This window comes from Prunus avium, chromosome 6 (genome assembly GCF_965620075.1).
Source record: "Prunus avium chromosome 6, drPruAviu1.hap1.1, whole genome shotgun sequence".
Classification (NCBI taxonomy): Eukaryota; Viridiplantae; Streptophyta; class Magnoliopsida; order Rosales; family Rosaceae; genus Prunus; species Prunus avium.
Window position 1 is genome coordinate 2,036,845 of NC_142289.1, and position 27,871 is coordinate 2,064,715.

At 37.3% G+C, this 27,871-nt stretch overlaps 6 protein-coding genes across 8 annotated transcripts; 3 read left to right on the plus strand and 3 right to left on the minus strand.

Moving 5' to 3' along the window:
• Positions 1–1,631: 1,631 nt before the first annotated feature.
• On the minus strand, positions 1,632–4,867 carry LOC110759634 (tagatose-6-phosphate ketose/aldose isomerase, putative (Mog1/PsbP/DUF1795-like photosystem II reaction center PsbP family protein)). The gene is made up of 7 exons (XM_021961717.2): positions 4,349–4,867; positions 3,773–3,852; positions 3,492–3,552; positions 2,662–2,719; positions 2,380–2,437; positions 2,134–2,206; positions 1,632–1,939 (listed from the first exon to the last, which is right to left on the minus strand). Exons 1-7 carry the CDS (start codon positions 4,679–4,681, stop codon positions 1,847–1,849), a joined length of 756 nt encoding a protein of 251 aa, XP_021817409.1. The 5' UTR covers positions 4,682–4,867; the 3' UTR covers positions 1,632–1,846.
• Positions 4,868–5,027: 160 nt separating this feature from the next.
• Positions 5,028–6,514, plus strand: TLP18.3 (thylakoid lumen 18.3 kDa protein). The gene is made up of 3 exons (XM_021961849.2): positions 5,028–5,595; positions 5,680–5,872; positions 6,049–6,514. Exons 1-3 carry the CDS (start codon positions 5,149–5,151, stop codon positions 6,294–6,296), a joined length of 888 nt encoding a protein of 295 aa, XP_021817541.1. The 5' UTR covers positions 5,028–5,148; the 3' UTR covers positions 6,297–6,514.
• Positions 6,515–6,634: 120 nt separating this feature from the next.
• On the minus strand, positions 6,635–10,110 carry LOC110759736 (GDSL-like Lipase/Acylhydrolase superfamily protein). 3 transcript variants are annotated; one of them, XM_021961845.2, is made up of 5 exons: positions 9,852–10,110; positions 7,831–8,031; positions 7,565–7,731; positions 7,155–7,425; positions 6,635–7,055 (listed from the first exon to the last, which is right to left on the minus strand). In XM_021961845.2, the coding sequence occupies exons 1-5, from the start codon at positions 10,093–10,095 to the stop codon at positions 6,787–6,789; spliced, it is 1,152 nt and encodes a 383-aa protein (XP_021817537.2). In that variant the 5' UTR covers positions 10,096–10,110; the 3' UTR covers positions 6,635–6,786. The 3 variants fall into 3 exon arrangements, with proteins under 3 accessions (XP_021817537.2, XP_021817539.2, XP_021817538.1); XM_021961847.2 differs by lacking the exon at positions 9,852–10,110 and adding an exon at positions 8,837–9,121; XM_021961846.2 differs by lacking the exon at positions 9,852–10,110 and adding an exon at positions 8,152–8,535.
• Positions 10,111–11,097: 987 nt separating this feature from the next.
• Positions 11,098–16,190, minus strand: LOC110759735 (ATP binding microtubule motor family protein). The gene is made up of 15 exons (XM_021961843.2): positions 16,046–16,190; positions 15,787–15,889; positions 15,488–15,531; positions 15,356–15,385; positions 15,138–15,260; positions 15,013–15,038; positions 14,795–14,876; positions 13,189–13,230; positions 13,076–13,109; positions 12,873–12,948; positions 12,578–12,797; positions 12,405–12,496; positions 11,998–12,115; positions 11,736–11,915; positions 11,098–11,576 (listed from the first exon to the last, which is right to left on the minus strand). The coding sequence occupies exons 1-15, from the start codon at positions 16,157–16,159 to the stop codon at positions 11,388–11,390; spliced, it is 1,473 nt and encodes a 490-aa protein (XP_021817535.2). The 5' UTR covers positions 16,160–16,190; the 3' UTR covers positions 11,098–11,387.
• Positions 16,191–16,813: 623 nt separating this feature from the next.
• LOC148293466 (S-adenosyl-L-methionine-dependent methyltransferases superfamily protein) lies at positions 16,814–19,796 on the plus strand. The gene is made up of 10 exons (XM_088255269.1): positions 16,814–17,042; positions 17,225–17,294; positions 17,407–17,535; positions 17,635–17,698; positions 17,784–17,871; positions 18,098–18,182; positions 18,464–18,520; positions 18,863–18,976; positions 19,077–19,147; positions 19,262–19,796. The coding sequence occupies exons 1-10, from the start codon at positions 16,942–16,944 to the stop codon at positions 19,701–19,703; spliced, it is 1,221 nt and encodes a 406-aa protein (XP_088111395.1). The 5' UTR covers positions 16,814–16,941; the 3' UTR covers positions 19,704–19,796.
• A 736-nt stretch (positions 19,797–20,532) lies between these two features.
• On the plus strand, positions 20,533–27,688 carry LOC110759707 (D-aminoacid aminotransferase-like PLP-dependent enzymes superfamily protein). The gene is made up of 20 exons (XM_021961809.2): positions 20,533–20,949; positions 21,129–21,227; positions 21,852–21,923; positions 22,455–22,547; positions 22,727–22,864; positions 23,062–23,120; positions 23,250–23,352; positions 23,785–23,973; positions 24,089–24,189; positions 24,620–24,674; positions 24,768–24,854; positions 24,961–25,012; positions 25,252–25,337; positions 25,593–25,646; positions 25,845–25,928; positions 26,332–26,403; positions 26,541–26,621; positions 26,757–26,792; positions 27,105–27,249; positions 27,448–27,688. The coding sequence occupies exons 1-19, from the start codon at positions 20,848–20,850 to the stop codon at positions 27,231–27,233; spliced, it is 1,692 nt and encodes a 563-aa protein (XP_021817501.2). The 5' UTR covers positions 20,533–20,847; the 3' UTR covers positions 27,234–27,249; positions 27,448–27,688.
• The last annotated feature ends 183 nt before the right edge of the window (positions 27,689–27,871 follow it).

Here is a 27,871-nt window from a genome sequence, read left to right on the forward strand (position 1 = left end):
ATTCACATGAGAAGTTGGTGTGCCCATTTACTTGGAGACTCATTAATGTTCACAGTATTGTATGTTACAAAGGAGAAGTATGGCAGTTTTTTTTTTTCCTTCTTGTATTTAAGGAAAAGAGCTAAAACGGTAAATATTGGTTAGGCTAGTTGATTAGGATAGTAAGCCCGCTCTCAACATCCAATCCAAGTTCGAGTCTCCCTCCCTCTAAATTATGTGCCGCTCACACACACAGACAAACAAAGAAAACCAAAAAGATAGGAGGACGTGCGTATGTCAAACATGGGTGGTGCTAGAGGCACCAACTTTGGGCACCAACTTGCTCACCAACTCTCTATTAACTCTCTATTAGAGAGTTGGTGAGCAAGTTGGTGCCTCTAGCATTTTCCCGTCAAACATATGTCTGATAATCAAAACTCTAAAAAGCCTCCTCATCAGTTGAGGTCCACAGAGATAGACAAACGTGGCTCTTGACACGTTCCAATCAATTCAAACCTTTGGTTAGATCTATCTCTAATTTTTTTCTTCTTTATTTTTATTTTTATAATAATTTCTTTGGGTACTAAAAAGCCTTCTACAACTGATTCTTCGGGTGATGAATGGATATAAATACTGTCAAGGTCTTTGTAGGGCCCACCATGGAACCATTGAGTTGGGGTCATTTTCCAGATGATTAATTATTATTGTTGTGATCGTAGTATGACTATCAAGTTAGAAAAACTCAGTGAAATCAAATCACACATGTGTGTTTCATTTCATCAATTGACTTGTAACATGCTTCTTCACCTAATTATTGATCTATACTTGAATCTCCTTTTCTTTTTGGTCCACGTTTAATTATGCTGATTTCATTCAAATACATAAAGTTGATAATGATTGATAGATTGATAAGCAAAAGACTTAATGAGCACGCATAATTAACTTGATCACCGCCTTTAATGTATCAAGTTTAGATTATCGCTTATACTAAAAAAAAAGTTGGTATTGTTTGTTTGTTTTTTCTATTTACAACGAGACAAGGGAACTGAAATCATTGAGATTTATTTAAATAGACTCAGACCACGGAAATCATGTCAAGTCAAGATCTCATTATATCACAGATTTTCTTAGATCAAATAATAATTTTCGGATTTGAGGTGAGGGAGGGAAGGAAGATGCTCTACAAAGTATAAAATAAAACACTTGTTAATGATCAGCTCGATCGAACATGGCCAGGCCACCGTATCTTTATTATAAATATATATATACATATAAATTACCAAAAAATGAAAACGTTATAAATTATCAAAAAATGAAAACATTATACATTACCAAATAAAAAATCAATTATTATACAAGTACGACGGACCACATGCAAGGTTTTTACTAGTGCACATGGATGTGATGTGAAATTCGAAAATGATATATTTCCATGACTTCTTCTCTATAACCCTTTTAATTTTAAATAGGTATTAAATTAAATAATTCCAGCATTTTCTTATTTAATGAAATCCATCAAATATTTCTCTAATTCAAGCATCGGTCTCTTCAATTTCAACATTAAATTTGAGGAATAGATCAGCCCATTAAGCTAAAAAGATTTCGCAAACCCAAACCTCAACCAATTCAAAACTCAAATGGGCCTCCACGACTTAAAGTCCAAAACGCATGCCTCACAAAACAAAACGCAGCTTAGGCTTAATAAAAGAGCAAAGGACCAACGGGTAAATATATTCTCAAAAGAATTTAAATGAGGTTAGTTCAAGAATGTTGGAAATTAGAAGGTGCTCCTTGTCAAATCTCAAAATTTTAAGCTGCAGTGCAATGCAAGCCGCCGCCTTTCAAATTCAGCCTCCTTAAAAAGACACTACAGAACAGTCATGGATATGGCAGCAGACCGAAGCTTCACGCCGTCATCGTTCCACTTCGACTGCGGGGCAGTTGCTCCAGCAATGTATGTCTGTAACAGAACAAAGAAGAGACAAAGATTTAACTTATCCAACATAAACATAGAAACCATTTGCATGAATGATTCTATGACATGGGACATTTGACAAAGAATCTTTGCTATGCAAGTCTGGTTTATATTTTGCTCATCCATGATTCTTGACAAGAAACAAGTAAGAAGTGTTTTGGAAGTATGTGTTGACAAACCTTTCCACCATTAACAGCAGCTACAAGTGCTGCATGCTGTTCTTGTATACCAAACTCGTAGAAATAATAAGTCCTGAAATGTGTCACGGCATTGGGACAACATGTATCAGGAAAGATTTTGAAAATCCTATTTGCAAAAGCGGCCAAAGAGAAGTTATGCTTGCTTCCATAAAGTAGAAGGGAGTATATAGCATAACAAGCATGGCTTCCTTCTTGAGAGAGAAAAGAGAGAGATATTGAACTTACCTGAAACCTTCTTCTTCCTTTATCTTTATAGTTCGAGCAGAGTATACAGTTGATCCAACTGCAATTTCAGAATTATTAGGATTAAGAATGAATACCATATATAACTGGAGGAAATACGGAGAGACGCAAACTAGAGGCCCACGCACATTCCATATATGAGTTGTCAGGACAAAGAGAACGTAAATCTAGATCAACGCTTACAGAAAATTAAACTTATATATTGAAGTTTTTGGTTTACGGAATCAGAGAGGCTGAGAAAACAGAAATCATGCTACAATATACCTGGAATGAAGATTTTTGCTGCCTCCTTCAAGGAACCTAAATCTGTTATGTCTTTGGCCTGTCCAAGTTAGCATATATTAGATAAACTGTACATTAGTATTTATCAAGCAGTTTAGAGAGAGTACATAACAGAATCACCTAATATGGGTTCATACATGATATCATGGAAGTTGTTATGCTTCTAAAACCTGATCAGCCATGAATAAGATGGTTACTTCAATCTAAGATATCCATATATTACAATGCTTATGTCTTAAAAGCCAAAATGTCTGAAGGGTTGACAGGGAACCAAAGGCAAGAATTACAACAGAACATTTCTGATAAGTGCATATTTTATAAATGCAAGAGTCATGTCACCCATGACACGAGCTGAAGAGAGCGAGGGGAGAAAGAGAGCCAATTCTAAAACATAACTATCAACCAAATCCATGCATCTAATGAGAAGGTTGGATGACAAAAGCTCAACAAAAAACCACTCTAAGAGGAGCTAAAGCATGTCAAATATAACCACAGAAGCTCAACACCTCCAGATTCCATCATTCTCCTCACACAAAGAACAGAAAACATAACAGCAAGCCTATGCAATAAAACACTACCGTTATACCCATCAAACATTCCATTTCGCCAACCACCACCTCAATCAACATAGTGGTTATAAACCAAAAATTTCTTGAGAGAACGAGAAAAAGGCACAATATCCACCGAACTAACGCGTTACTGTTGTTAATTCACGTGTGTGCACACACATGTGCTAGTAATATAGCTATATAGTAAATAAGAATAGGAGTAGGACAAATTATATTAAAAAGTCCATGATTGTCACTACAAACCTCTAAAAAGGTTATCTTGAGTGAATTGGATGGGCGAATAACAACACTCACAACTTCATATCTGCATCAACCAATAACAAGAAGAAAAACATAATAAATACTAAAACTAATAAGAATCACTGGAAAGCATCCGAAAACAAAATTATTTGTCAACACGTTCTGTATTGTTAGTTTGCTTCACGTAAATATAAAAAAGCTTCGAAGATGTAAATTTAAACCATGATGAGGCAAACAAGTTATAAAAAACTTTCAAGAGTAGGGAACTTGTGAAAATAGCATACCCATCAGGAGATGCAAAACGTGCCGCAAAGGTCTTGGGCTTTACCTTATCTCCATAAAGGGACAATCCAGTATTGTAATCCTAGAGTTTAAACATAGAAGCAGCCAATTAGAAAATCGTGAATGAGAGGAAGGCAATAATGTAACAACCCAAAAGCGAACAAGAGTAGGTCAATAATGAGAGAAAGGCAGTAGATTTACATTCACCAAAAACAAAAAAGGCATTAGATTTACCAATTATGAACCTTAAGTATACAGAGAAGTGAAAGCTTCCCTTATGTGTATTCCCAATTAAAATTGATAATGAAGGATAAAACCCCTAACAACTCATGCGATCATTTCTTTCATGGTAGAACATCTTAGCAGACAATTACAACGATAACACGAATATATTTCATTCTATAGCACTAAAATAAGTTTCTAGTCAAACATCTCTCTCTACTCCAAAATTAAGCATAACAAATGGATGCTAAAACGTATCCAACTTGGAACCATTCACTGAGTAATCAAAACATATACTAGAACTTATAAGGAACAAAACAATTTTTACAAAATACATGTGCTTTAAGGTCATGTACCTCAGGCTCCGAAACATCCTGAAACTGAGGAGGGACCCTAATGGCAAACCCATCACCGAAGAACTGGAACCAAGATTTTGTGTTAGCGATGCCGGAAAGGGATGGTCTTGGAGGCGCTGAAGCTTCTGGTGAAGAATGGGCAACTGGGTATTGCTGAGGGGTCAAGGAAATGAGAAAAAGGGAAGTGCTTTTGAGGATGAAGCGTCTTTTGGAGGTGGTGGAGTCGGTGAGAGCGATAGTAGGCTGTGGTGGAGTGAGTTTTGGGGTGGTGGGTTTAGGGCTTTTGGGAGGAATTGGTGGGTGGGGAGGGAGGGAGAGAAGAAGAATGGCCATGAGAGAATGAGGATGGCATTCATGGCTGTTGAAAATTTGGAGGGAGATAATGTGGGGACATGACCTGGGGTTTTTGTATGTCAGGATTGGGGAAGTTGGCTTTAGGTATTTGGATCAATGGAAAGGGTAGTTTTGGTTATTTGAACTAAAATTGGTCAAAAAGTTAGAGGCTTTCCCACTGATGTGGCACAAAAAGTTACACACTCGGCTCATTTCATTTGTAAAGTCCAATTTTCTCCCATCTTTTTATCAAGAATTCAAGAGATATCAACCAAAATAGTGATGTGTTCACCAGGAGCCTTTCAAACAAACAGAGCCTATACGTTATCCACATTCAAATTCAGCCAACCAATCCAAAACAAAAGAAATCCAAACCACCCAAAAAACAGAAGAAAAAAAATATGTAGAGAATCACACTCATTTTTCTTTCTCACTGTTGCGCCATTTCTAAATTCTATTTGCTCACCATGGAAACCATTCTTTCTTCTCCCTCACTCTCACCTCTCTTCAACCCAAAACCTTCTTCTCCTAAGACGCTTTTGTCCCCCTCTCTCCAACCCAATTCAAAGTCCCTCCTCCTCACAAAACCCATCACCTCAAGCCTCAAAAAGCAATCTGTTCCATCACTCAAAACATCTTTGCCAATACCCAAGGACTGGTTCTCTTATGCCCAGCAAGGACTAGCAGCTCTTGCACTGTCTTTAGCACTAAACTTTTGCCCACTCTTGCCTGGTGGCAATGCACTAGCATCTGAGTTTGATGTGCTTAATGAGGGACCACCCAAAGATTCCTATGTTGTTGATGATGCAGGCGTGCTAAGCCGGGTGACTAAGTCGGATATAAAGAGGTTGATGTCGGAATTGGAATATAAGAAGAACTTCCACATCAATTTTGTCACTGTTAGAAAGCTCACTGTAAGTTGTTTCTGTTTTTTTTTATTTTCTAAATATTGTGTTTTGTGAATTTTGAGTTTTGATGATGATATGATTTGGTTGCAGAGCAAAGCTGATGCCTTTGAGTATGCTGACCAAGTTTTGGAGCGCTGGTACCCTTCTGTTGAAGAGGGCAACAATAAGGGCATTGTTGTGCTTGTCACCAGTCAAAAAGAAGGAGCAATCACTGGTGGCCCTGCATTTGTCCAAGCTGTTGGAGAAACTATCCTTGATGCAACTGTATCAGAGAACCTTCCTGGTAACCATGCCTTTACTTTTCAATGTTTTCATTCTTCAAGCAACTTTCTTTTTTTGGGTTGCTACTATTTCTTGTTTCAAGCAATGAATTTTATTGTATATGCCACACACACGTACCGTTTTAGTTTCTAAGACTTCTCAGCTAAGTTGATGAGCTTATTGGATGTGCGATTGCAGTCTTGGCTACAGAAGAAAAGTACAATGAAGCTATTTTCAGCAGTGCCAAACGGCTAGTTGCTGCCATTGATGGGCTTCCAGACCCCGGTGGCCCCAAGCTTAATGAAAACAAACGCGAATCCAATTTCAAAACCAAGGAGGAGACGGACGAAAAGCGTGGACAGTTCTCTCTTGTAGTTGGAGGATTGCTGGTGATTGCCTTTGTTGTTCCTATGGCACAATACTATGCGTATGTCTCAAGGAAGTAAGGGTGGAATTTGCTCAGTTAGATTTGTCTTTCCATTGTTTCCCATAAATTTCGAAACAACATGTATAACATGCAGTTATACAAATGATCATATTAAAATGGTTGTTGAGAGACTTGCAATCAGAGGGGATCCTTGTTCGTGTTGATATTTGTAAAAATTTATAATGGAATTAAGTTGTACCTATGACTAACTTAAGGTGTCTGCATTATTTTACTTTCTATCGAGATTAAGACTTGCATGCTTGAAGGGGAGTTTTTAAACTTAAATATGCTCTTCATTATTAATGAATAAGATTAATTTTCACCAGGAGAACACACTCAGTTTTTACAGTCCTCATCCAATGCCAAATGATGTAATGAAATTGCTGTTCTACTGGCTTCTGTGCACTTCAAATACATTTGTGAGAACATAGGTTTGCAGTTACATTAATGGCTTAGCATTAGAGTTTTCAGGCAAATGTTAATATGTTTAAGAATAACATATTGGGACTTCAGAACTTGAGCTTCAGAAGGAAAGGCATTTTGTCTGAGAAAGGTGGATCAGAATATTTTCCGGTGAGTATCTTTGATGAGACAAACTGATTTGCAGCCTCTGTGTAATGAATTCCATCCCAACTAACATAGTCAGTACTATCACTGCATCCTTTGGCTGTGACAGAGGTTCCATTCAAGGTCTTTGTTTGTCCACAGGTAATCTGACTGTCATAGTTCAACGGCGGACCTCCATACCCACAGCAAGCCATAATAGGTTGTTCAAATCCTGCAGATTATAAATCACAAAAACCAAACATGAGATTATTCAAGCAGAAACGTTGCCAATCAAGATATGAAGAACTTAAATTTGTTGAGATGTGCTAACCATATCGGGAATAATTTGAAATGAGTTCATATTTTATCGAAAAGATATCAACATATACAACATTTGCATCGGCGTATTGGCCTTGCAACTTTTTTGTGAGGGCATGAAGCTGCAGGTTGAAAAGTTTTGTAGCTTCGTTGTGGGAGCTGACACATCCTCGTTCATCAAGCTTTGATGGATCAGTTCCAAACTTGGCAACATTCTGAGTCAAGCATCCGAGAGGACCTGTGTTGTGTATCCAAAAGTTCCTACCCCCTTGATCATATAGTTTCTGAAAAATAGAAAAGAAAGAACCCACAATAAGAAAACAAAGAATGAGAGTTTGGTGTCATTTTTATCCAATACAAGTTTGTGCTCCTGATAATTTAAACTGAAAGTATCAATCAACCTTGTTGTGTTACTGAACTGACCTTTAGTCCTGTTTCAAATTCTGCCAAAATTGTTGGAATTGAAGCAAGAATCTGATCCAATGTTTTAGAGTAAAATGCACCAGCAATATCATTTTGGCCTATATCGAACATGTAAAGCCCCTTCGAAAAGAAATCTTCTGTAGGCAGATACTTGCTAAAGTTCTTACCTAGATAACAAAAAAGAAAGAAATAGTTGGATATCTTGTCTAATATTCATTTGTTTCCTTCACTTAAAGATCAAGTCTTAAGAAGATTCAAGAACATACCTTTAGCTAGCAATTCAAGAACCCTGGCTTTGAATCTAAGAAACTGATTGACCTGGATCCCAAATGAAAATGGGCAGATGGATGTTGCAGTTGCTGGAAGTATAGTTGACCCAGCAGCGGCAAAATTGCACCCTTTTTTGAAACTTGGCAAGCCAACTGAATCCAAATAGGCATTTAGAAATGGAAGCTCCATTGCATTCACTGCAAACATTACACTCAAGACATAAGGACATATTCATATGCATGTGTGTGTATTTATATATATATATATGAATTAAATGCAGCAGAACAAAGATTTGAGGAACAAAATTGAAAAATTACTAAGAAAATCAACGATGAGACGGCCATCAGAGTATCTCCCAGATGGGTTTTTGAAATAAATCTGTCCATTAGGAGAGAGAAGGGTTTCAATGCCAGCAGAAACAAGATTGCCAGTGTCAGAATTTGAATCACCGAAGTTGAAAACAGCAGGGTGGTCGAAGTGAATGGATTTGGAAAGAGGTAAAGAGATAGAAATCAAGGTGAGAAATTGGAGAATACAGGTCTTGGTAGCCATGGAGATTGAAAAGTGAAACAGAGGTTAACAACTTCTTTAGGCCTACAGCTTTCACTTGTATATGCAAACAGCAGCAAAATATATACTTTATGAAACCTTTCATGATAAGTTTTGGTTTGGTGAGCAGTGGGGCTCATCTGTAAGTTGTTGGTTTGCTTTCACATCTGGAAACCCAAAGGCCCCAAGACATAAGTGCTCTGATTCTTGGTCAGTTGCAATATATATGATATGAATATATTATAAAAGTATTCATGTATGCCAAGATTTGGATACCATTCTAAATGTATTATATTCAATTATTTAAACATATTGAATATAACATTTTCTAGTATTATTGTTCAATCAAAATCATTTCTTTCAAATGGAAACATTTTTTACATAAAAAGATATGACCACAGGATAATTAGACAAATTATGAGAAGTTTTGATCAGCAAATGTGAGAAGTTTACTGAGAAAATCTGTCATGAGGCGACCATCAGAAAACCTCCCAGATGGAGTTTTGAAGTAAGTCTGTCCATAAGGTGGTGGGAGCTGGAAACCGAGGCCAGCAGCAAGCTCACCAGTGTCAGAGTTTGAATCACCAAAGTTGAAAACGGCAGGGTAGTAGAACTTTGACTTTGAAATAGGTAGGAAAATGGAAATTAAGGAGAAAATTTGGAGGATGGCATTCTTGGTAGCCATGGATATGAAAGCTTAATCTTCACGGATGCCTTATGTAGCAACCACCGAATATCATGTGTCACATGGTGCCAAAGTTTGGAAGTACTTATATGGGGACATGGTGAAAGTTTGCTTTGAGTCTTGGAAAGGCTGAATGAAGCCAAAAAGCAAAGTTTATTTGTTCAATTACTGTTTTACCCTTCTATTGTTGAACACACTCAATGCCCAAGTTTGGCCAAAAGTACATTTACAACTACGAAAGTAGAAACCCTAACAAGTACATAAGAAAGACAGCGGTAGTTTCCACTGTGTTGAATATTATTTTAATCCCATCTTAGGAATTGTAGGAAAAATCGACCGGGGTCTTTAAGCTAAAACATGAAGCACCATCTTATCCAATTTACTTGTGATACAATCTTAGGATTTTGCTTATAATTTTTTGATAAAGTGATATTCTAAATTACTTTAATATATGAGGATGGAGATCGAATTCGAATTTAAAGAGCTAGACACACTATCTTATCCAATTAGTATTACTCGCGTCTACAATGGCCCGTTTATAGTTTTATTTATTTATTTATTTTTCCAAACTACAAAATATGAGCTCTCTATATAGTTTAATGATTTGAAAATAAAACTACAAAATATGAGCTCTCTATATGCATGGTTTAGTATTTTAATATTTACATACTTAGAAATAAGTGCATATTTTAAAATTTTATTGCACACATGCTTGTATTCATTAACGATTTAATATTGATTTCCGATAGGGCATGTGATGAGTGAGGATGAGAATGAACTTACTGAGAAAATCTATGAGCAGACGACCATCAGAAAACCTCCCAGATGATGATGGAGGTTTGAAGTAGGTTTGTCCATAAGGCAGTGGAAGTTGCCAGCCACGCCCAGCAGTCATCTCACCTGTGTCTGAGTTTGAATCACCAAAGTTGAAAACTGCAGGATAGTTGAATTTAATTGACTTTCCGACAGGTAAAAAAATCGCAAGTAAGGTGACAATTATTTGGAGAACGGAATTCTTGGTAGCCATGGATGAAAGCTTAATATCTTCACAGAATCACAAAAGAGAGAGAGAGAGAGAGAGAGAGAGAGAGAATTAGCTGCAAATTTTATTGATCTATTGAACACTGACAAAAAGTTAAGCAATAAACAAGTATATATAAGTTTACCCTCTATTTATAACAGGTGACCTAACCGCTAATGCATCATCACTTTTTTTGGTAAATCCAGTGTACATCAGGATTCAGGTCACGGAGCCAAGTTTCCTTTTCTTTCTTTTTTTTCCTTTTTTCTTTTTCTAATTTATTTATAAGTTTTCTTACTCAAAGAAAAAAAATTTACTTTGAGTTTTGGAAAGGTTGAGTGATTTCAAAAAAGGAAAGTTTATTTGTTCAATTAACGTTTTACCCTTAATTAGTTGAAGGGAGGTTGAAGGGAAAGTATATCCACAACTAATGTACCTAAAAAATGTACATTAGCAACCATAGATCCCAACAAACACCATCTTATGTTGGCTTAAGCTGTAGCGTCTATTCTGCTCAGTGTATGAAATTTTAAGGGTCATATTCGGGATTGCAGAAAATTACTTCTTAAAGCAGGAAATACACGAAGATGAAGCACCGGAGAGCAAGCAAGGACTTAAAAGTTTCCTTAGACGAATCTTGGCTTTTTTATACGTTTGCATGTCCACACCACACCACACGTCTAACAAAACTTTCCTTTTTTTTTGGGGGGGTTCGATTATAGAAAGTCTGCCAATTAATTTATTTCAGTTTCCTGTCACTCTAGTGATTCAGCGAACGATTTCCACGTAGACCAATATTTAAAGAAGTTGGGTTTCTTTCTTCTAACCAAAAAGAAGAAATGGGCCTTTTTATCCGAAACAGCGCATTTGAAATAGTCAAAGCCCAACTAAACGTAAAACTATCAAAGCCCAAATAGGAGAGTCAAGACCAACCCAGATATCTCCTTTTCCTTAGCCCAAATAGGAGTCAAAGTCAAACACCTCATAGCATTGACCAAACAAAGAAAAAAGCCCCCATGGCCAAAGATCAAAGACACATGGGATATTTGATGTCCTCTAGCAAAAAATTTACATAGCTAAGCTAGGACGTGTTAAAAGTCACAAATTTTACTCAGTTTAAGATAAATTCGTGGAACTAGGCCTCGTGTGTGTGTGTGTGCCAAGCTAGAAAGCGTGTAAAGCAACCCACAACAGGAAGCTTAGAAACTCTCTCCAAATAAGGTGGAATTCAAATTCTGGAACAAACTGTACAAAATGGATGTAAGGGCTCTTGCGGTGCTTGAGAATATGAGCAATGTTCAATTGACCTCACAATTCAACAACTTGATAGAGGAGAGTGACCTCACCCAAGACACAAAGGAGCTGAGAATTCCTGGGAGTTTATGCACAAGACTGGAAGTATTATTATCTCCAGCCTCTTTGCCTGCTGCATGATATCTTTCAGCAGCTGCTAATCTCTCCTTCAGACCCTTATTCTCTCTCTTAAGCTGCAACAGCATAAAATTGGCGATAAAACTCATTTTTAAGACAAGTATATGAGGTTGCTAACATTCTCACTACCAAGTAAAATGGTGTTCAAGACAACTTATTGGACTAGATCAGATTGTTTATCAATAAGGTTCAGCTAATTCAATGGTAACACGTACCTCATCGACAGTGGATGCAAGTTCTTCCACTGCTTGATGCAATGAGACAATCGTCTGTGAAGTGACATCCTCGAATGCTGAATCCAGCTCTTCAGATGAACAAGGATCAAACAAAATGCCATTCAATGTGAACAACTCCTCAAGTAACTTCACATCTTCAGCATCAAATCTCTCCTTCAACTATGTGCATGCACGGAGGTTGTGTTAGAAGAACTATAATAAAAGTTCACATTGCCAATTTTACAAGAGAATTCTATCTAACCTTGTCAAGGATTATCTCGCATGACTCATGTTTAATTGGAGATGATGCAGGTCCCTGTTTTTTAGCACATTTATCTTCATTACACTTGACACGTGGTGACATCTTGATATGCTTTGCCCTGGCAAAATGTCATATCCAAATTGGAAGTAAGATTAAAGTCAATTCAAAATTCTTCTTTTTGAGTCCTAATTCGTAATTAATCGAATTGATTTTCTTTTTCTATAGAAGAACTAGATGCTCAATATATCTTATGCAATAATGAAAGTTTTGCACTTGGGGAAGTTGTAACAAAGAGAATACATCCTTATTGTGTGCTCAATCAAGCATATATTAGGGACTGAGGGCAGGAGGATAAGAAAACACAGATACCGAATGGCGTGCATTATAGGTTTTTGAATAATATATACCTCATCCCAAAGCGAAGAGTGGACAGACTCTCCAATGCATTTGAAGGGCTTGGTGAGCAACAACACAATAATGCAGTGCGGGAGTTTCCTCCCTTCAAGACGAGGACCAGTAGATCTTCAATACAAATAATTGACAATACTATGGTGCAAAAGACTAAAGGGAGGAAACTGACCAGTGAATCTTGTAAAATCCGAGTAAGCTTGGAATCACGAAACGGAATGTGGTTCGCTTTGCCTGGTGAACCACATGTAAGAGCATTTATCACATTACCAAGGACTGAGAGGGACTTGTTGATGGTCTTGGCTTCTTCAAGAACTTTTCCCTCAGCTCCAGTTTTCTCTACTTTCTCGGATCCAGCCAAGTCGACAAGAATTAATTTTCCAGTTTTCAACCTATCCACAGATTCAAAATGTTCAAGATCATACAGCCAAAGACTTAGACACCAATATAAAATACAGAAATTTTACCTGTCATCTCTCTTTACTTCTTGGTGAACTGTGAATATGTAAATACAATGGCTTCTGCTGCTGGCCATGTTCATTTCTATGTCTGTATTAAGTTTTGAACACATTCACAGAAAGTGGATAACATTCCCATCCAAAAAAGAATGCTGCTATTATACTATGCAATTAAGAAACAACCAGAACTGAAAAAGAAAAGCAAAGGACACGGGTCTCCCCCACAGCTCTGTTAGCTATGCCACTCTGCATTATAAACATCACTGTTAAAATGTAAACCATAAACTATAAACTGACAGAGATTTCTGAAGTAAGTTTATCTTACAGATAGGCTTTGTAATGCTTCTGTGGGATCTGACACAGAGATCTGGAAGAAGGGAAAATAACAAGCTGTTTCTCAGTCTGAAGGCAATTTAAGACATATATTGCAGAAATATTTGTTGTAAAATTGGGTCACATTAAGGTTGCAAGTGAAGGAGTGAGCGACCGGTCGCAAGGTTTGGGCGACCGGTCGTTAGAAGCAAATTCGAAATCTGGAAAAATCGCAGCGAGCGACCGGTCGCAAGGTATCAGCGACCGGTCGCTAGGTATCCAAATGGTCGTAGCGACCGGTCGCAAGGTATCAGCGACCGGTCGCCCCTGTGCTGTGCTGATGTTTTCCTTACGTGTTTTCAACTACTTTTTTTGGTGGCTATCGCTTTCCACAAGATTGCAGGTGTTTAATGGGTCACTTCTGAGGTAAAAGAAGGTGGACTACCTGCTGTATAGTTGGGAGAGCACTCATTGCCAATTGGTTGTCTTGGTTTGGAGAATCCATTCTCCATTTTCTGGTTTTGTGGAAGGTGGCTGAAGTGGGATTTGTTTACTTGCATGATCTGATCTTTAGTCTAAGTGGGAGACTAAAGGAAGGAACGTGGAAGACAAGATGGTGCCTTATCTTGTGTCCATTGGTTTGTGTAGGTAATGGAGATAAAGCAAGACATTATAAGTTGAGAAAGCAAGTTGAAGTTAGGTGTGGTTAATCTCAAGGTGGTCAAGTAGCTGGGTGCTATTGTGTTCAAAGGAGGTTAACTTACCAAGTGAGAACGTGAGGGAGAGAAATCAGTTCAAGTTAGGAGCTGAGTTGGGGTCTTGAGAGTCTAGACACCAAGGAGGGAAACACCAAGGGTTGTGAGAGTGTTCACAAGTGCATCAAAGTGTTGAGCAAGGGGTGTGAGAGAAAAGAGAGCTTGGGGAGAGAATAGAGTTCTAAGGGGGTTTTTTCTGTGTAAAACCAAAGTTGTAACCTATTCTTTCATGAAGTGAATTTCTCAAGGGGATCACCAAGAGGATGTAGGCAATTGCTGAACCTCTATAAATTCTTGTGTCACTTTGTGCTTGGTTGTTGTCTCAAGTGTGTGTGTGTGTGATTCATCCATCATTGTGTGTGTCACAAAGTCCATCAACAACAAGATCATTAGGGGAGTGAGTGAAAGTGTTTGTCCATTTTTCACAACAATATTAAATGTCTAAATCCTACACAACCAGGATTCAATCTGTAGTCATCTCAGTTTTCTTGGTGTCAAAAGGATTCGAGCAAGCAAAACATTAAAATTTGAATCATGACTGGGATGATTGAAACTTTTTTCACTTCTAGGACAAACCCCATTAACCAAGACTAAGATTTAAAGTGGACAGATTGAACATTAGAAGCCTCAGTAGAACTCTTGTGTGTGCACATGTAAATGCACATGTATGTTAGTAGAAATGAACCAGTGAAGGTGGTAATCAAGCCTATTGCATTGCTGCCAACAAACGTTGCCAGCTTGTCTAGGTGTATAATTTAGCATATATTATCATGATAACCTATATGAAAAATAGCCCCTATAATTACTCCTATTGATATCATGGGCATACAATTATGCACATATTTCTTCAAAAGCTAGGGATACCTCAGTTACTCCATTCAACAATATCCCCTGCGATTTACTCTCTTTAATCTGTATGTTGTCTTTTGATAAATCAAAAAGGTCCCTGAGAAAGAAGTGTAGTTAACACTAACTGAAACTGTAGTTATTAGAACCTTCCCAGAGTTCCACCATATTCAGCTTACTTTATACCCCAAAGAGAATGTATTTGAGTCAAATTGAGCCATTCCACTTCTACATACCTTACTTTTTCCATGTAGATCTCTACCTGAAAGAGAAACAAACAGATACAGAAAATGACATCAGTAGAGACATTGCAACTTGCAACCTGTGTTTATAGCCCCTAAAGGTAAGCGTATCTTAATACCATTGACAATTTGATTGAGTGCTTCATTGTTCCTCCAGAAGATTTAATGCAATCAAACAGTCCCTCAACTACTCTTGGAAGTAATCCTCTCTTCTGCTCATCACATACCAGTATGCTAGGCCCCTGCACCAAATATGCAAACATTACTACGTGTGAGCTTAATTAATTCAATATCTATTAATAATCATCTCAAGAATACTGTGATACCCCAGCCTCACCTCCATGCTATATGTCTTCCCAGCTCCAGTCTATCATTGGTTACGAAAGGTTTGTAAGTTAGAACCAACAAAATAACTAAGACATGCAATTACTAGACCCATAAGGAGAAAAGTTAGACAACAATGTCCTACCTGCCCATAAGTGATGATCGTCCCATTGATTGCATCAACAGCATCTGTATCATGGTCACCGAACATAAATAGAACAAAGAGCACAGCATTACTGAGTTGGATAAACATCAAATCAATAATCCAAACTAGATTGTCCCAATTAGTAAACCCTTTACTAGTTTGGCTGCTACGAAAACCCAAGAAAAGAGATGAGGAGTACTCTCTTGCTTCTTTGTTTTTTCTTTCTCTTTTTAGGAATTAAGCAGAGAATCCACAATGTATCCATTAATATAAGAGCTAACAATCCACAATATTGTTACCTTTCACAATAGGCCAAGCTAGAAATTCATAGACTTGAGCTTGCTCGGATTTCTCGTAGAACACCTTATCGAAGCTAAATGTAAATTCTTCATCCTTCTCATCCTAGCGTACAACAATTCAAATCTCTTAACATTTATTTCTCAAACGCACAACGTATTGACCAAACAAAAATAGCAGAGTTAATTTTAAGAAATTGAGGAATACATGGATGCATGAGATCAGAAATGGAAAATGTTTCATGGATGGAAAGAAAAGAACCTTGAAGAGGAAAGTTTCATCGTCTATGCATTGAATGCAGACTGTGTCGCCGTGATCTCTTGTCTCTTTGGAGCTCAAAGGTCTGAAACGAGCACAAATTGTCATACTCGACATCGTCTGACCGTGCTAAAAAACTAAATTTGATCCAAACCTGCAAAAAAATCAAACACAAAAAGATCGTCGGTTCTTATATTAGAAAGACAAACTCATATGACTGTTTGGCTGACGAGAAATTATAAGAAAATCGGATTTCTAATACAAGATTGATGCTATTTGGTCGCTCAATATCTGGAGAAGTCTTAAAAATTGAGCTGAACGGTTGTGTTAGAATCAGCCTAGAATGTGAAAATACGTTCGAAATTCAAATGATGTCGATTCATTTTCTCAGCAGCCGAACAGCTAAAAGAGTCGACCTCAAGCATTCGTGAATACTGAGCTTCGAAATCTGTTTGGCTACTGAGAATTCAAAGAGAAAAATAGAAATCGAAGAAATAAAGGTAGCGACTCTCAGATTTTTCTGCAGTTTCCTACATTTTCTAGGCAACCAAACAATCAAGAGAGATCGAGAGAGTACTTTGGGTTTTACGCGCGAAAAATGAAAGTCGAAAAGAATGCAAAACAAACTACAAGAGGTAGCGTTAGGTAACCGGCTTTTATAGCTTCGCACCCCAACCTATTATGTGACAGAACGACGCGTCGTTTTTAGAAGATGGCAATACTAACGCATCATGTTGTCGTTGGCTACAAAAAATCACTTAAGAAACGGCGTCATATTCCTGATATTTTTTTGGCTGCTTACCTTGTAAAATAAAACCTTTGCAGCCATGGCGGAGTGTCCCCAGCCCACTGGACATTGCTAAAACCCTAGAAAACTATTCAACGGCAGAGGGACAGCCATGGCGGACCAGGAGCTCCACCCATCAACCCCTTCATGTCTCCACTTGCTCTCAGCTCTCCTCTCTATGGAGCCCACCGACTCCCTTATCGCCTTGGCCCGGTAACTTCCCCGGCCCACGTTAGCACAAAGCCGCGTACTTTAAACCTATTCATCCAATGAGAAATGCAATTAAACAACTTCTTGAGTTTTACACGCTGGTCGGCGCATTTTAGCGTCTGATGGCGCAAGTTAGCAAGTTCACCTTCTTCTTTGATAATGGTTTGTATTTGTGAATTGTGTAGGGTATGCGGTGGAGGGTTGGTTACTGAGGAAGTGCAGAGGTTTGTTTGGGACCATTGCATAGCCAAAGATGTAAACTTTTTATGGCCTCTGCTTGTGCACAGTTCACTTAAATGCAATTTCTATCGGTTTTGGTATTTTTTTCTCAAGTATGAAGTTTGGCTCAGTTGAATGGTAAATGCAGGCTGGGAAGTTGCATGCGCCTTACCTGAAGAAGTTTCTGAAGAAGCTCATTGCTGAAGTTGAGCTGAACCACGGTGATGTGCTGGATGAGCTATACGAACAGTATGCTCATTTCATGGCTTCTTTGAAGGTACTATAGCTAATTAAGGAACAGCTGTTTGATGAAGTTGTTTGATTTAAGCTAATTACTTGTTTTAAATTGGAATTAACAAGCTGTTTTGTTGATTAGGACAGTGATTTTGAAAAAGGAAATGCAAGGGTCTTCAAATGCATTTCATTTCTTTTTCCTGATGGTAATGGTTTTAATTCATGTGATGTTGGTGTGTGGAGTTTCTTATTCTTGATTAGCATATGGTTTTAACGACTTGGTACCTCTAGGTTGTTCTAAACTTTCGAGTTGTCCCAAGTCGAGGAAACTGATGGCGCCCCTGCAATGTTCACTCAACATGCTTGAAGGAGATACAGGGTATATTTCACTGTTGATATCTACTAAACCAGATTGTTGATTCCTTTGTCTGCATAGAGAGGCAATTTCCTTGTTTTTGTGTTACCTTTTCTAGTTGTACAGCATACAACAATTTGACAGGCTATAGCGTTTTACATGTTTGATTAATCACTTCATTTTGTTTTTATTAAGAGTTACTGGTATGAAGTATGCTAATTTAAATTAGTATTGGCTTTTTTTAATGTAGGTGTTCGGTTTGGCCATCAAGTCTTTTTTTATCGGAATGTATACTTTCTTTTCCAGAATTATTTTCTAATAAGTCATGCTTTGAGGTAAGTTATATGTTCAAGCATCTATCCAATCTAGTTGGACATAGATGTTATTGGTTACAAGAATGTAGCCATGTAAGCCAAGAGTTGGCCGACTTTTCTGTTGCCTTGTACAACTGATGTCTGTAAAAATCACTAGTTCTTAATATGCTGGTTACTACGTTTTCATTTCTTGTAATGCACATTTCTTTATCTTTCCATGTATCTTTATTCACGTGGATGCTACTATTATGGCCTATATTCATTTTACACTTTTGTTTTGTTTACGATGAACTAAACAATAGGTTGGCTCGGGTGTTGGTTTGGTTGGCATCTGTCTTGCCCATGTGAAAGCATCCAAGGTATTATCCAAAATTCACAAGTAATGTAAAACCGTCTCCCTTTACAATATCATTGGATCAAACTGAAATTGATTTTACTTCAATCAGTAAAAGGTCTTGGAGAATTTGTGTTCTTTTAACCCAAGTATGTGAATTGTTATAACTGGATGAAACACGCTCGTTGCCGACATTTGTTTCTCTGTTAGGGTTGAGGGTGATTTAACCATGCTTTGTGTAGTTTTGTAACTTTCAATTTTTAATGCATGCACACAAAGAGAGACATATGTATCACTAATTTCAATCAGGCAAATGGTGTCTGTATTCAGATTGTGGATCACTTTATAAAGTTTGTATTTGATATAGGTGATACTAAGTGATGGTGACCTGTCAACTTTAGCAAACATGAAGGTCAATCTGGGACTGAACCACTTCAGCGTTGAAACTGTTATGTCAGAAACTACCGAAGATCCAAATATGGTAACTGACAATATTTTACTCTAGTTGGTAAAGAAATGAATGACGGTGCATTAGAATTGCATGACTTGCAATATCATTTATAATAATCTTACAATCTCAGGTTAAATGCCTTCATATGCCCTGGGAATCTGTCTCAGAAAGTGAGCTTCAGAACCTCAAGCCAGACATAATGTGAGTATATGAGATCAAGTTAGTTTGTGAACAGACGCTGCAGTTTTATCTAATCTGTTTTTCAGTCTTATGAGGCTTGAAAGCTATTCTAATTTCCTTTCTCTCATTCAACAGTTTGGGTGCAGATGTAATATATGACCCCGTATGCCTCCCTCATCTTGTTCGAATACTTGCCTTTCTACTAAACCCTAAGAAATTGTATCCTGGGAAGGGGAGTGGTAATCACCTAGGCCTTTCATTGGAAAGTAAATGTACTGATGGTAAGGTCAATGGAACTCATCAAGGGAGTGCTGGTAATGGCAATAAATTCCAAGCTTTGCTACCCAAAAGAACAGAAAACGGTGCCACAAATGCTGGATTGAAGAAAGGCTCAATGGCTTTTATCGCTACTGTGATCCGCAAGATTGAGACATTCGATAAATTCTGTGCTTTGTTAGACTCGGCTAACCTTACCATCAAAGACCTAACTGATTCACTTAGACCTTTCAATTTGCTTCCCTACATGCACTCATATGATCGAACCGGTGTACGACTATTTGCCATCGCATGCAAATAGGCTTTGTGCAATTCTCACTCTTTAAAGTTGTAAGATTTGTTAAACTTGTAAGGTACTTCTAAAGTTGTATGATTTTTTTCTTCTTCGCACGCATATTGGGATGAGCATTGGTGACCTGCCTTCTTTCTTGTGGAAATTCCACAACTACACAAAATTCAAAACCATACGCATCCAGAGATCAAGATTTTACCAATTGGGATGAGCATTACTTTGATTTCACGTTTCAATAGAATAGGTGTAAAGGACTTTAGTTAAAAAGAAAGCAAACTGATCTCTACACGAAAATGTGCAGAAAGGGTGACCATAAAAATAAGACACCAAACCAAAGCCCCACCGAACGGCTCATCCACCGCATTATCGTGCAGCTTTTGTTTTGTTCTGTTTTGATGAAACAGCGGCAATGAAGGAAGGCACCATATGGTTCTTTAATTTGATAGCCAGTCTTGTCACTACACGAGTCCTCCAATATTCCCATGTGTGGTGGTGGTGACATCCCCTTCACCTTTCACACAGTAGTTGATGAAAGTTGACAGTTGTTACCATGAAATTGCAAATGCATAACATGTCATGTCATGGTAAAAGGTTTCATGCACAGATTAAACTTGTCCTTTGTTTTCTTACTTTATCAACTCTTTTTACACATCCAAAAATAATATCACCAACTTTAACGCTGGCATAATGTGAAGGGTCATTTTTGGATTGGTCAAAATCCCAAAGGACACCCATTTCTTTTACTTTTATTACGACACCGGAAAACATGATCGTGTCGTATCGCATCATTGTAGGTGAATAACAAGAATTGCCTACCTCTAGGCCAAAAGAGATTAACTTTTCTCTTTTGGGGTCAAGGAAGAAAGAAATTTCAAAATGGTTTAGTTTAATATCAGAAAAATAGTAAATATTATTTGTTAAACTCTCACTGGACTAGATTTACTGCAGAGAAACATTGAGATTGATGCAAGAGCTGACTCTCATGTCTGTTTTTGTGACAAAAACGAGGTAGACCCAGAGCAATCCGAGTTATCCAAATCATTCAGTTTTCAGTTGCAGAGCTGTCAGCCATTCTTGCATTCAGCTCCCAGTCTCTAAACAAAACTCAACCAATCTCACAAAAGGTTGTGAATTTCAATCCAAACCCATCACCATGGATGAGCTGAAGAACCAAGCAGAGGTTGAAGTGGAGGCGATTCACGTATGGGCTACTCCAAGATCACTGAGTACCAGCCTCATGTACTCTTTTGCTCAGGTGCCACTCCATTTTCTTTAATGTTCTTTTCTGGGTTCTGTAAGAAAGTGCAAAACTAAAGATTCTTTTTTTTTCTTTACCAAATTCTAACAAGCCTTTGACCAGAACTTTTGGTTTGGGGAAACTTAATGAACTAAACAGTATTGATTTCCAGAGCTTCTTTGTTGTTTTGGTTTCAGAGGGATGACATAGAAGTGCTTGATGAACCCCTCTATGCAACTTTCCTTCGGGTGACGGGTTTTGATAGGCCCTACAGGGAGGAGGTTCTGTCCAAAATGGTATGTCAGTGAAAATTTCCATCTCTTCATCTTTACAAGTTGTTTACTTTTCAGGCTGATTCCAAATCAGCTTCTGAGATACAGGGCTTTATGCTTTGGTTTATTTCAAAGTTTTGCGCTTGGCAAACTTTGCTATATTGCATAGGTTATATAATTGGTTTTACTACTGTTATTGTACGAGCACGCTTGCCTTATACAAATGTTCTGTTTCAAGCTAGAAAGAGAACACTATAGTATAGTATTTGACAGAAGAGCTGTGTGCTGGAAAATGTATTGAATAGCCAATTGAAAGCCTTATTGCTCATTTTTAAATTCCTTACTTTGATTTTTGGGTGAAAATGGAATTGGAGGATCTGGAGAGGAGGTTACTCTGTTGTTTATTGTCGAAACATATGATTAACCTGTCTGATTTTCTCTTATTAGCCAGCATGATCTCCGATGTCTTTTCATGTTTACTTTGTTGTTTGCATCCTCATATTTCTGACATGGTGATCCTAAAATCTAATTTCGTGTTTTGGTTTTAATTCTTATTTTTAAATTGTAAACTTCACAATTTGTTTTTATCATCTATGATTCTCTTTATCCTCACTCTTCACTTTGAATGTTTTGTGTCAATTGTATCAGGAACCTGATGGAAATAAAGTTGTAAAAGATATCATTCTTAGTCCAGGAAGAAAGAAGTATCGCTTCTGTAAGGTGATAAACAATACCCTCCCTGGTTGAGCAAAGTAATGTCTGTGTTCATAAATATTGAGTTTAGCTTTCTCCTTTCAAAGTTATGTTGTGAATTCTTTTCCCCCTAGCTATTAAGTCCACAGCATACCAATGGCTAATAAGACTGTAAATACTTGTCTAAAAATATATCACTCGCAGTGAAGGTCAATTAATTTCAGGTTCAAGAATTATGCCCAAAAGAAATGTAGATGAGGCAACCGGTTGACAAAGTAACTAGCAAGAGCAAGAATACTATCTGGCCATCAAATGTTTGATAAACTAATACAAATTCAGTAGGAAAAATCCCTTCAGATTTTTGCAGTTTTCCCATCGGCCGTTTTACAAGATTAGGACCCTAAAAACTGAAATTGATCGCCAATTCCTTTATTATATTATGAGAATATTGCTATTAAATGGATCAGAGCTCAGAACTTGCTTTTTATGCTTTGGTGGCTTTGCTAATTGTGTTTTATAGTGCTATCAGTAATTTTTTTTTATTTTATTGATCTCCAGCATATGGCCAAGCAACGTGTGCCTGGTTTACCAATTGATTTAATGAAGACAGGAAAGCACGTCATTTTGACCCGGAATCCCCTTGATATCTTGGTAAGAGTCTACTTGCATAAACAGATTGAAATCTCTTTCGTGGTCTTGGTAATATTACCTGCTTCTGGAAAATATTGGCATGTTTAATAATTCACTTTATCTTTAAATATTTTGTGTTTAGACTATGCTTCAGATCACTTCCTTTAAGTTACTGACTTCTTTGTTGGATGTTTTGCCAGCCATCCTTTGACAAGGTCGTGCCTCCATCGCTCCTTGAGTTAGGTTTGGCAGATCTGGTCTCAATATACAGTGAGCTCTCTGAACTGGGAAGACCCCCTCCTGTTATTGATGCAACAGAGCTTCAAGTAGATCCTGAGGTGTTTGAGAGCTTTTTTAAATGTTGACAATCGTTAATTGTACAAATTGTCGATTTATCTTCTGTAATTGTTATTAAGTTTTCATATCCAGTTGTCTGCCATTGTTCAGTGGTTTTTCTATGATCTCTTCTGGAGAACTTTCTCAATCTTCTATCTTTTTTATCTTTTTTTTTCACCTCATCTTGTTGATAATGCAGGCTACATTACGTGGTCTTTGTGAAGAGTTGGATATCCCTTTTCAGTCCACAATGCTTAAGTATGCAAAAGCTATTCCATTTGAAATTGAAAATGTTTTAGTCTAGTTTCTTTAGACAAATGTAGATTTTTCAAGTCTAGTTTTTTTGTTGTTGTTGTGCATGATAAGTTTCAATGAAAACTTTTTCAGATGGGAGGCTGGTCCAAAGCCAATAGATGGTGTTTGGGCCCCATGGTGGTACGAAACAGTGCACAAATCAACAGGATTTCAACCACCAAGAAAGTATCCCATGGTATGCTATTTGTGCATTACGTAACGTTAGAGTTGAAACCTTAAGAGTTGTATGTTTAATCAAAGAATTAGTCTTTTTTTTTCCTTGCACTGATGTTCGTTCTCAGCTTTGTTATGTGTTTGGATCATAAGCAATTAAAGTTTGGTTTCTCTGTGTCAAAACGTGCTCAACTCTAGTTTAAATGCTAGAAATTGATCACCTGCTTGGAAATAAGGGACACAAAGATTATCTGAAAATAGAGATAGTTAGGTTATATAACAAGTACTCCTTAGTTTGGTTAAATATCTCTTTCTTAGTCATAAATTTGTGCCTTTTAAACCTTATTCTTGTCTTTTCTCACAAAATTTTGTATCGTGAGATTGATAATGACAACTGAACTTATAACATGACAGAATGTTTCGTCTGAGCTAATGCTCCATGTGTGTTTTTCAGCCATTCCCTATGTCTCTGTATGACATACTTGAGCAAAGTCTACCTTTCTACAACTTTCTTAGGCGCCATGTGAAGCAGACATCGTGCCTTCTTAAGTCTCGTTTGCCTGAACCCGATCTTCCAGTTCCAGAAAACGAGAAGCTACTTGCATGGGTTGGTGATGAGATTGTACCACGCGAGAGTGCAAAGGTACTTGTACATGGGTCACCTGATGATCTCCACTGGACAGAATCATCCCTCCAATCTTTTGTTTCAATGCTTAGCCATCTAAGGATATTTATTTCTATCCTGTAACCTGTCTAAGGTTTCTGTGTTCGATTCGGTTGTCCAAGGCGGTGATTCAGTCTGGGAGGGTCTTCGAGTTTACAACGGCAAGATATTTAAGCTTGATGAACATTTAGATAGGTAAGTAGAAGAAAGGTTACAGTTTCAACAAGATTGATGCTTGGTGACTATAGATTAGTTGGAAAACTTATGATTGAATATTCTGGTATAATATGTTGATGATACTTAATTTCCCTGGAAAGATTTGATCTGTAATCTTGAATCTTTGATAAACATGTTGATTTCAAGAAGACAGCGTATTGCTTGTCAAGAGAAAGTAAAAAGTATTTAAACAAAGATTATTTAGTTGTTTAATTCATTTATTAGCCTTTATTCTCCAAATTTGTCATTGCTAGAGATATTAGGAGTAGACCTTTTGTTACTGTCCTGTATGTTATGAAACTGCGATTTCTATAAACTCCTATAAAATTTATGAATTACCCAATTTCCTATTTTACTTTTATTATTTTATTAGCAGTCCCTAATGTAAACATTATTTTGATATCTACAGGTTATTTGACTCAGCAAAGGCTTTGGCATTCAACAATGTTCCTACTCGCGAAGGGGTAAGAGTTTTTCAATTCATTGTATTGGGTCTTATGTAAAGAGATCTTTTCTTCAGTAGCTTTTGCCTATAGTTCTGTATCTCATCATTGCAGGTTAAGGAAGCCATCTTTAGAACTCTTATTCGAAATGGAATGTTTGACAATTCACACATCCGATTAAGTCTGACGCGTGGGAAAAAGGTACTGCCCTGCCATGCTAAGTTTTAGATTGAAATTCTTTTGAGTGTAGTTGTTCAGTGCGGTCTTTATTCCTCTAGTAGTGATTAGTATCGTTCGTCTTCTTCAGGTTACTTCTGGCATGAGCCCAGCATTCAATCTTTATGGATGCACCTTAATTGGTAAAACAAAATTCTTAATCCTCTGCCCTGACATGCGAATGTTTATATTCTGTTTGAAATGCATGTTCTGAGGTTTCTGTTTAAAACAAAATTAGTATATTACAAACAGAAACCTATGTGGACACAGAAACCTAATTGTGCTGGATGTAATATACTAATTGCTTTATTGACTGCTTAACGCTCTAGTGAAACATTTGGTCTTTCTTATGCTGCACTTGCTATTTCTTTTAAACATGCAGTCCTTGCTGAATGGAAACCCCCTGTCTATGACAATACAAGTGGTATTACTCTTGTCACAGCTACCACTCGTCGTAATTCACCAAATGTAAGCTTTTGGGAGTAGTGGTAAACCAACAAACTTGATCAATTATTATGTATATTTAATGAAGAAAAATTATGAAATTATGAACAGTAAAATGCTGTAAAACCTAAATTAGTCAGTAGAGAGCAATCAGATTAATTCATATTCCGTTGTACCAGAAGGCGTGATTTGATTGATATTTTCTCCTATTTCAGTCCATTGACTTTTATTTTTGTTTTCCTTTTTTACTTTTATTTGTTTTCCTTTTGTTTTTACCAGAATTTGGATTCAAAGATTCACCACAATAACCTACTCAACAATATACTTGCAAAGGTTTGTTCTATTTTAAGTTAACTACTGGACGAGTTAATGGTCTGTTAGTGTGATATAATCTGTTTTCTTTTTTCAAGTCTTTGCTGAAAAAAGCACCCTTTAACCATAAAACTTTGTGCGGTCTATTTTGTACACAGGCCCATGTTAAATTTTTTATAATGCACATACTCATGTTGTGGAACTCTGCTAATAGTGCAGATAGAAGGCAATAATGCAAATGCCGCTGATGCAATCATGCTTGACAAGGATGGTTATGTGTCCGAAACAAATGCTACAAACATTGTAAGCCTGTGCTTTTGCTTGTTAGGTTTTAGTGCTGTATGAAAACTTGGTAGTTAGGTTCCATTTGTCAATTGTAGTTTTTCATTGTTCTTTTCCAAATTTCTATTGAGAAAGTGTCGAAATCCTTCATGTAAACTATCATGAATTGAATGTTAGATCGCTGGATCAACTTACAATCTGGCATAGGGACTATTACTATTGTAATGGACAGAAAATTTCGATCCCTCCTCCTGGAGTAATCAATGGCATATAAAATATTGATATTGTGTTATTGTGTCCTAGCAGTTACCTATGGGTAACATTTCCCTTGAAATCTTTTCATTAAAGGAAATCAGTTCCTTTCGGTCCATGTAACTTATATGACATCCACACTGGAAATAAACTCCTGTGTTTGATTTCGCAGTTTTTGGTGAAGAAAGGCCGTGTTTTGACACCTCATGCTGATTACTGCCTTCCTGGTGTGACTCGAGCAACTGTAAGTTGTGTAGATTTCCCTCCTATTATGGCAACTGTTATCAAACTTTATGAATTGAACTTACATTTGTGCAATGACTGGTGAAGAATACTTTGCACTTGGTCTTCCAGTGACTTACTTATTTTTCGAGATTTCAGGTTATGGACCTTGTGGTGAAGGAGGAGTTGGTCTTAGAGGAGAGAAGGATCAGCCTATCAGAGTTCCATACTGCAGATGAGGTTTTCTTACATAAATATATATAGATGGTCACATAATATGTATATATTTATGAACTCTTATTTCCACATGTTTATTTCCAACATGGTCTTCCTTCTATGGACAATAGGCTTACAACTATAATGGATGCCCTGCAGGTATGGACAACAGGAACAATGGGAGAACTCAGTCCGGTGAGTGCCTTATGGATATTGTAATCTCGGTTGCATACGACCTGCGTATACAATTTGGTTCATTTCTAAATCTTGTAAACGTTATAGCTTGTATTTGACAAAACACATTTGCTCAACAATTTAAATAATGGAATTCTTGCTAAGATGAACAACCATCTGCTACAGTTTGAAGTTTGATATGACTAATTATGAGAGGAGGTGTATAAAACCTGTTCAACCAGGTTGTAATTATGCCAGCTTCCGCTCATTGACGCTGTAATCTTTCCCTCTTCATAAGAACCAATACTTAGTCAATGGGATTTTGTTTTCCAGGTTGTGAAGATTGACGGCCGTCTAGTTGGAGATGGAAAAGTGGGACCTGTGACTCGAAGACTGCAGAATGCTTACAAGGAGCTGACAGAAGCATGGGGGGTGCCCATACCAACCTATCATGAAACCTGATAATTTGCTTCACAAGGTGAGAGTGTCTCACTTTTTGTTCAGCCATCAACTTTTATGACACTCAAAACAATGCGAACTTCAACAGTTCTTCTGAGTTGAAGATTAAGAAAACTTTTAGTGGTTATTTTGATCCAAAATTTATGCTTACTACTTTCATTTCTTCTTTGTTTGCACAACTTAACCACTAAATACGATCATGATTCATGAATGGCAGGTTGTAGCCAACTGGCAGTGGATGAGTGAATCTCATGGACCCATGATGCATAGGTGGAAGAGCTTCTCTCACAGATACGAATAAAAGTACCCAATGTTGTTGGTACAGATGTGTAGAGAGCGCCATTGATTTTGCATTTTTTATCTTTCCCATTTTAGGAAGGTCTCTTCGAAACTTTGCCAACTCTTTCTAATGACCCAAAATATCTTTCGGACTGGAATTGTGACATATTTACATGCAAGGAAGTTGCAAAACAGTAATTAAAGAAAAACAAAATTGTTCAAAAAAAGAAAAGAAAAATGCTTTCCACGCTGCATATGCATGAAACTAGTGCAGCTCATGCTTTGCAAACAAATTATGCAGAGCAGAACTTGCGTTACGAAATCTTCATTCATACATGGAAAAATATATGATCCTACTACAC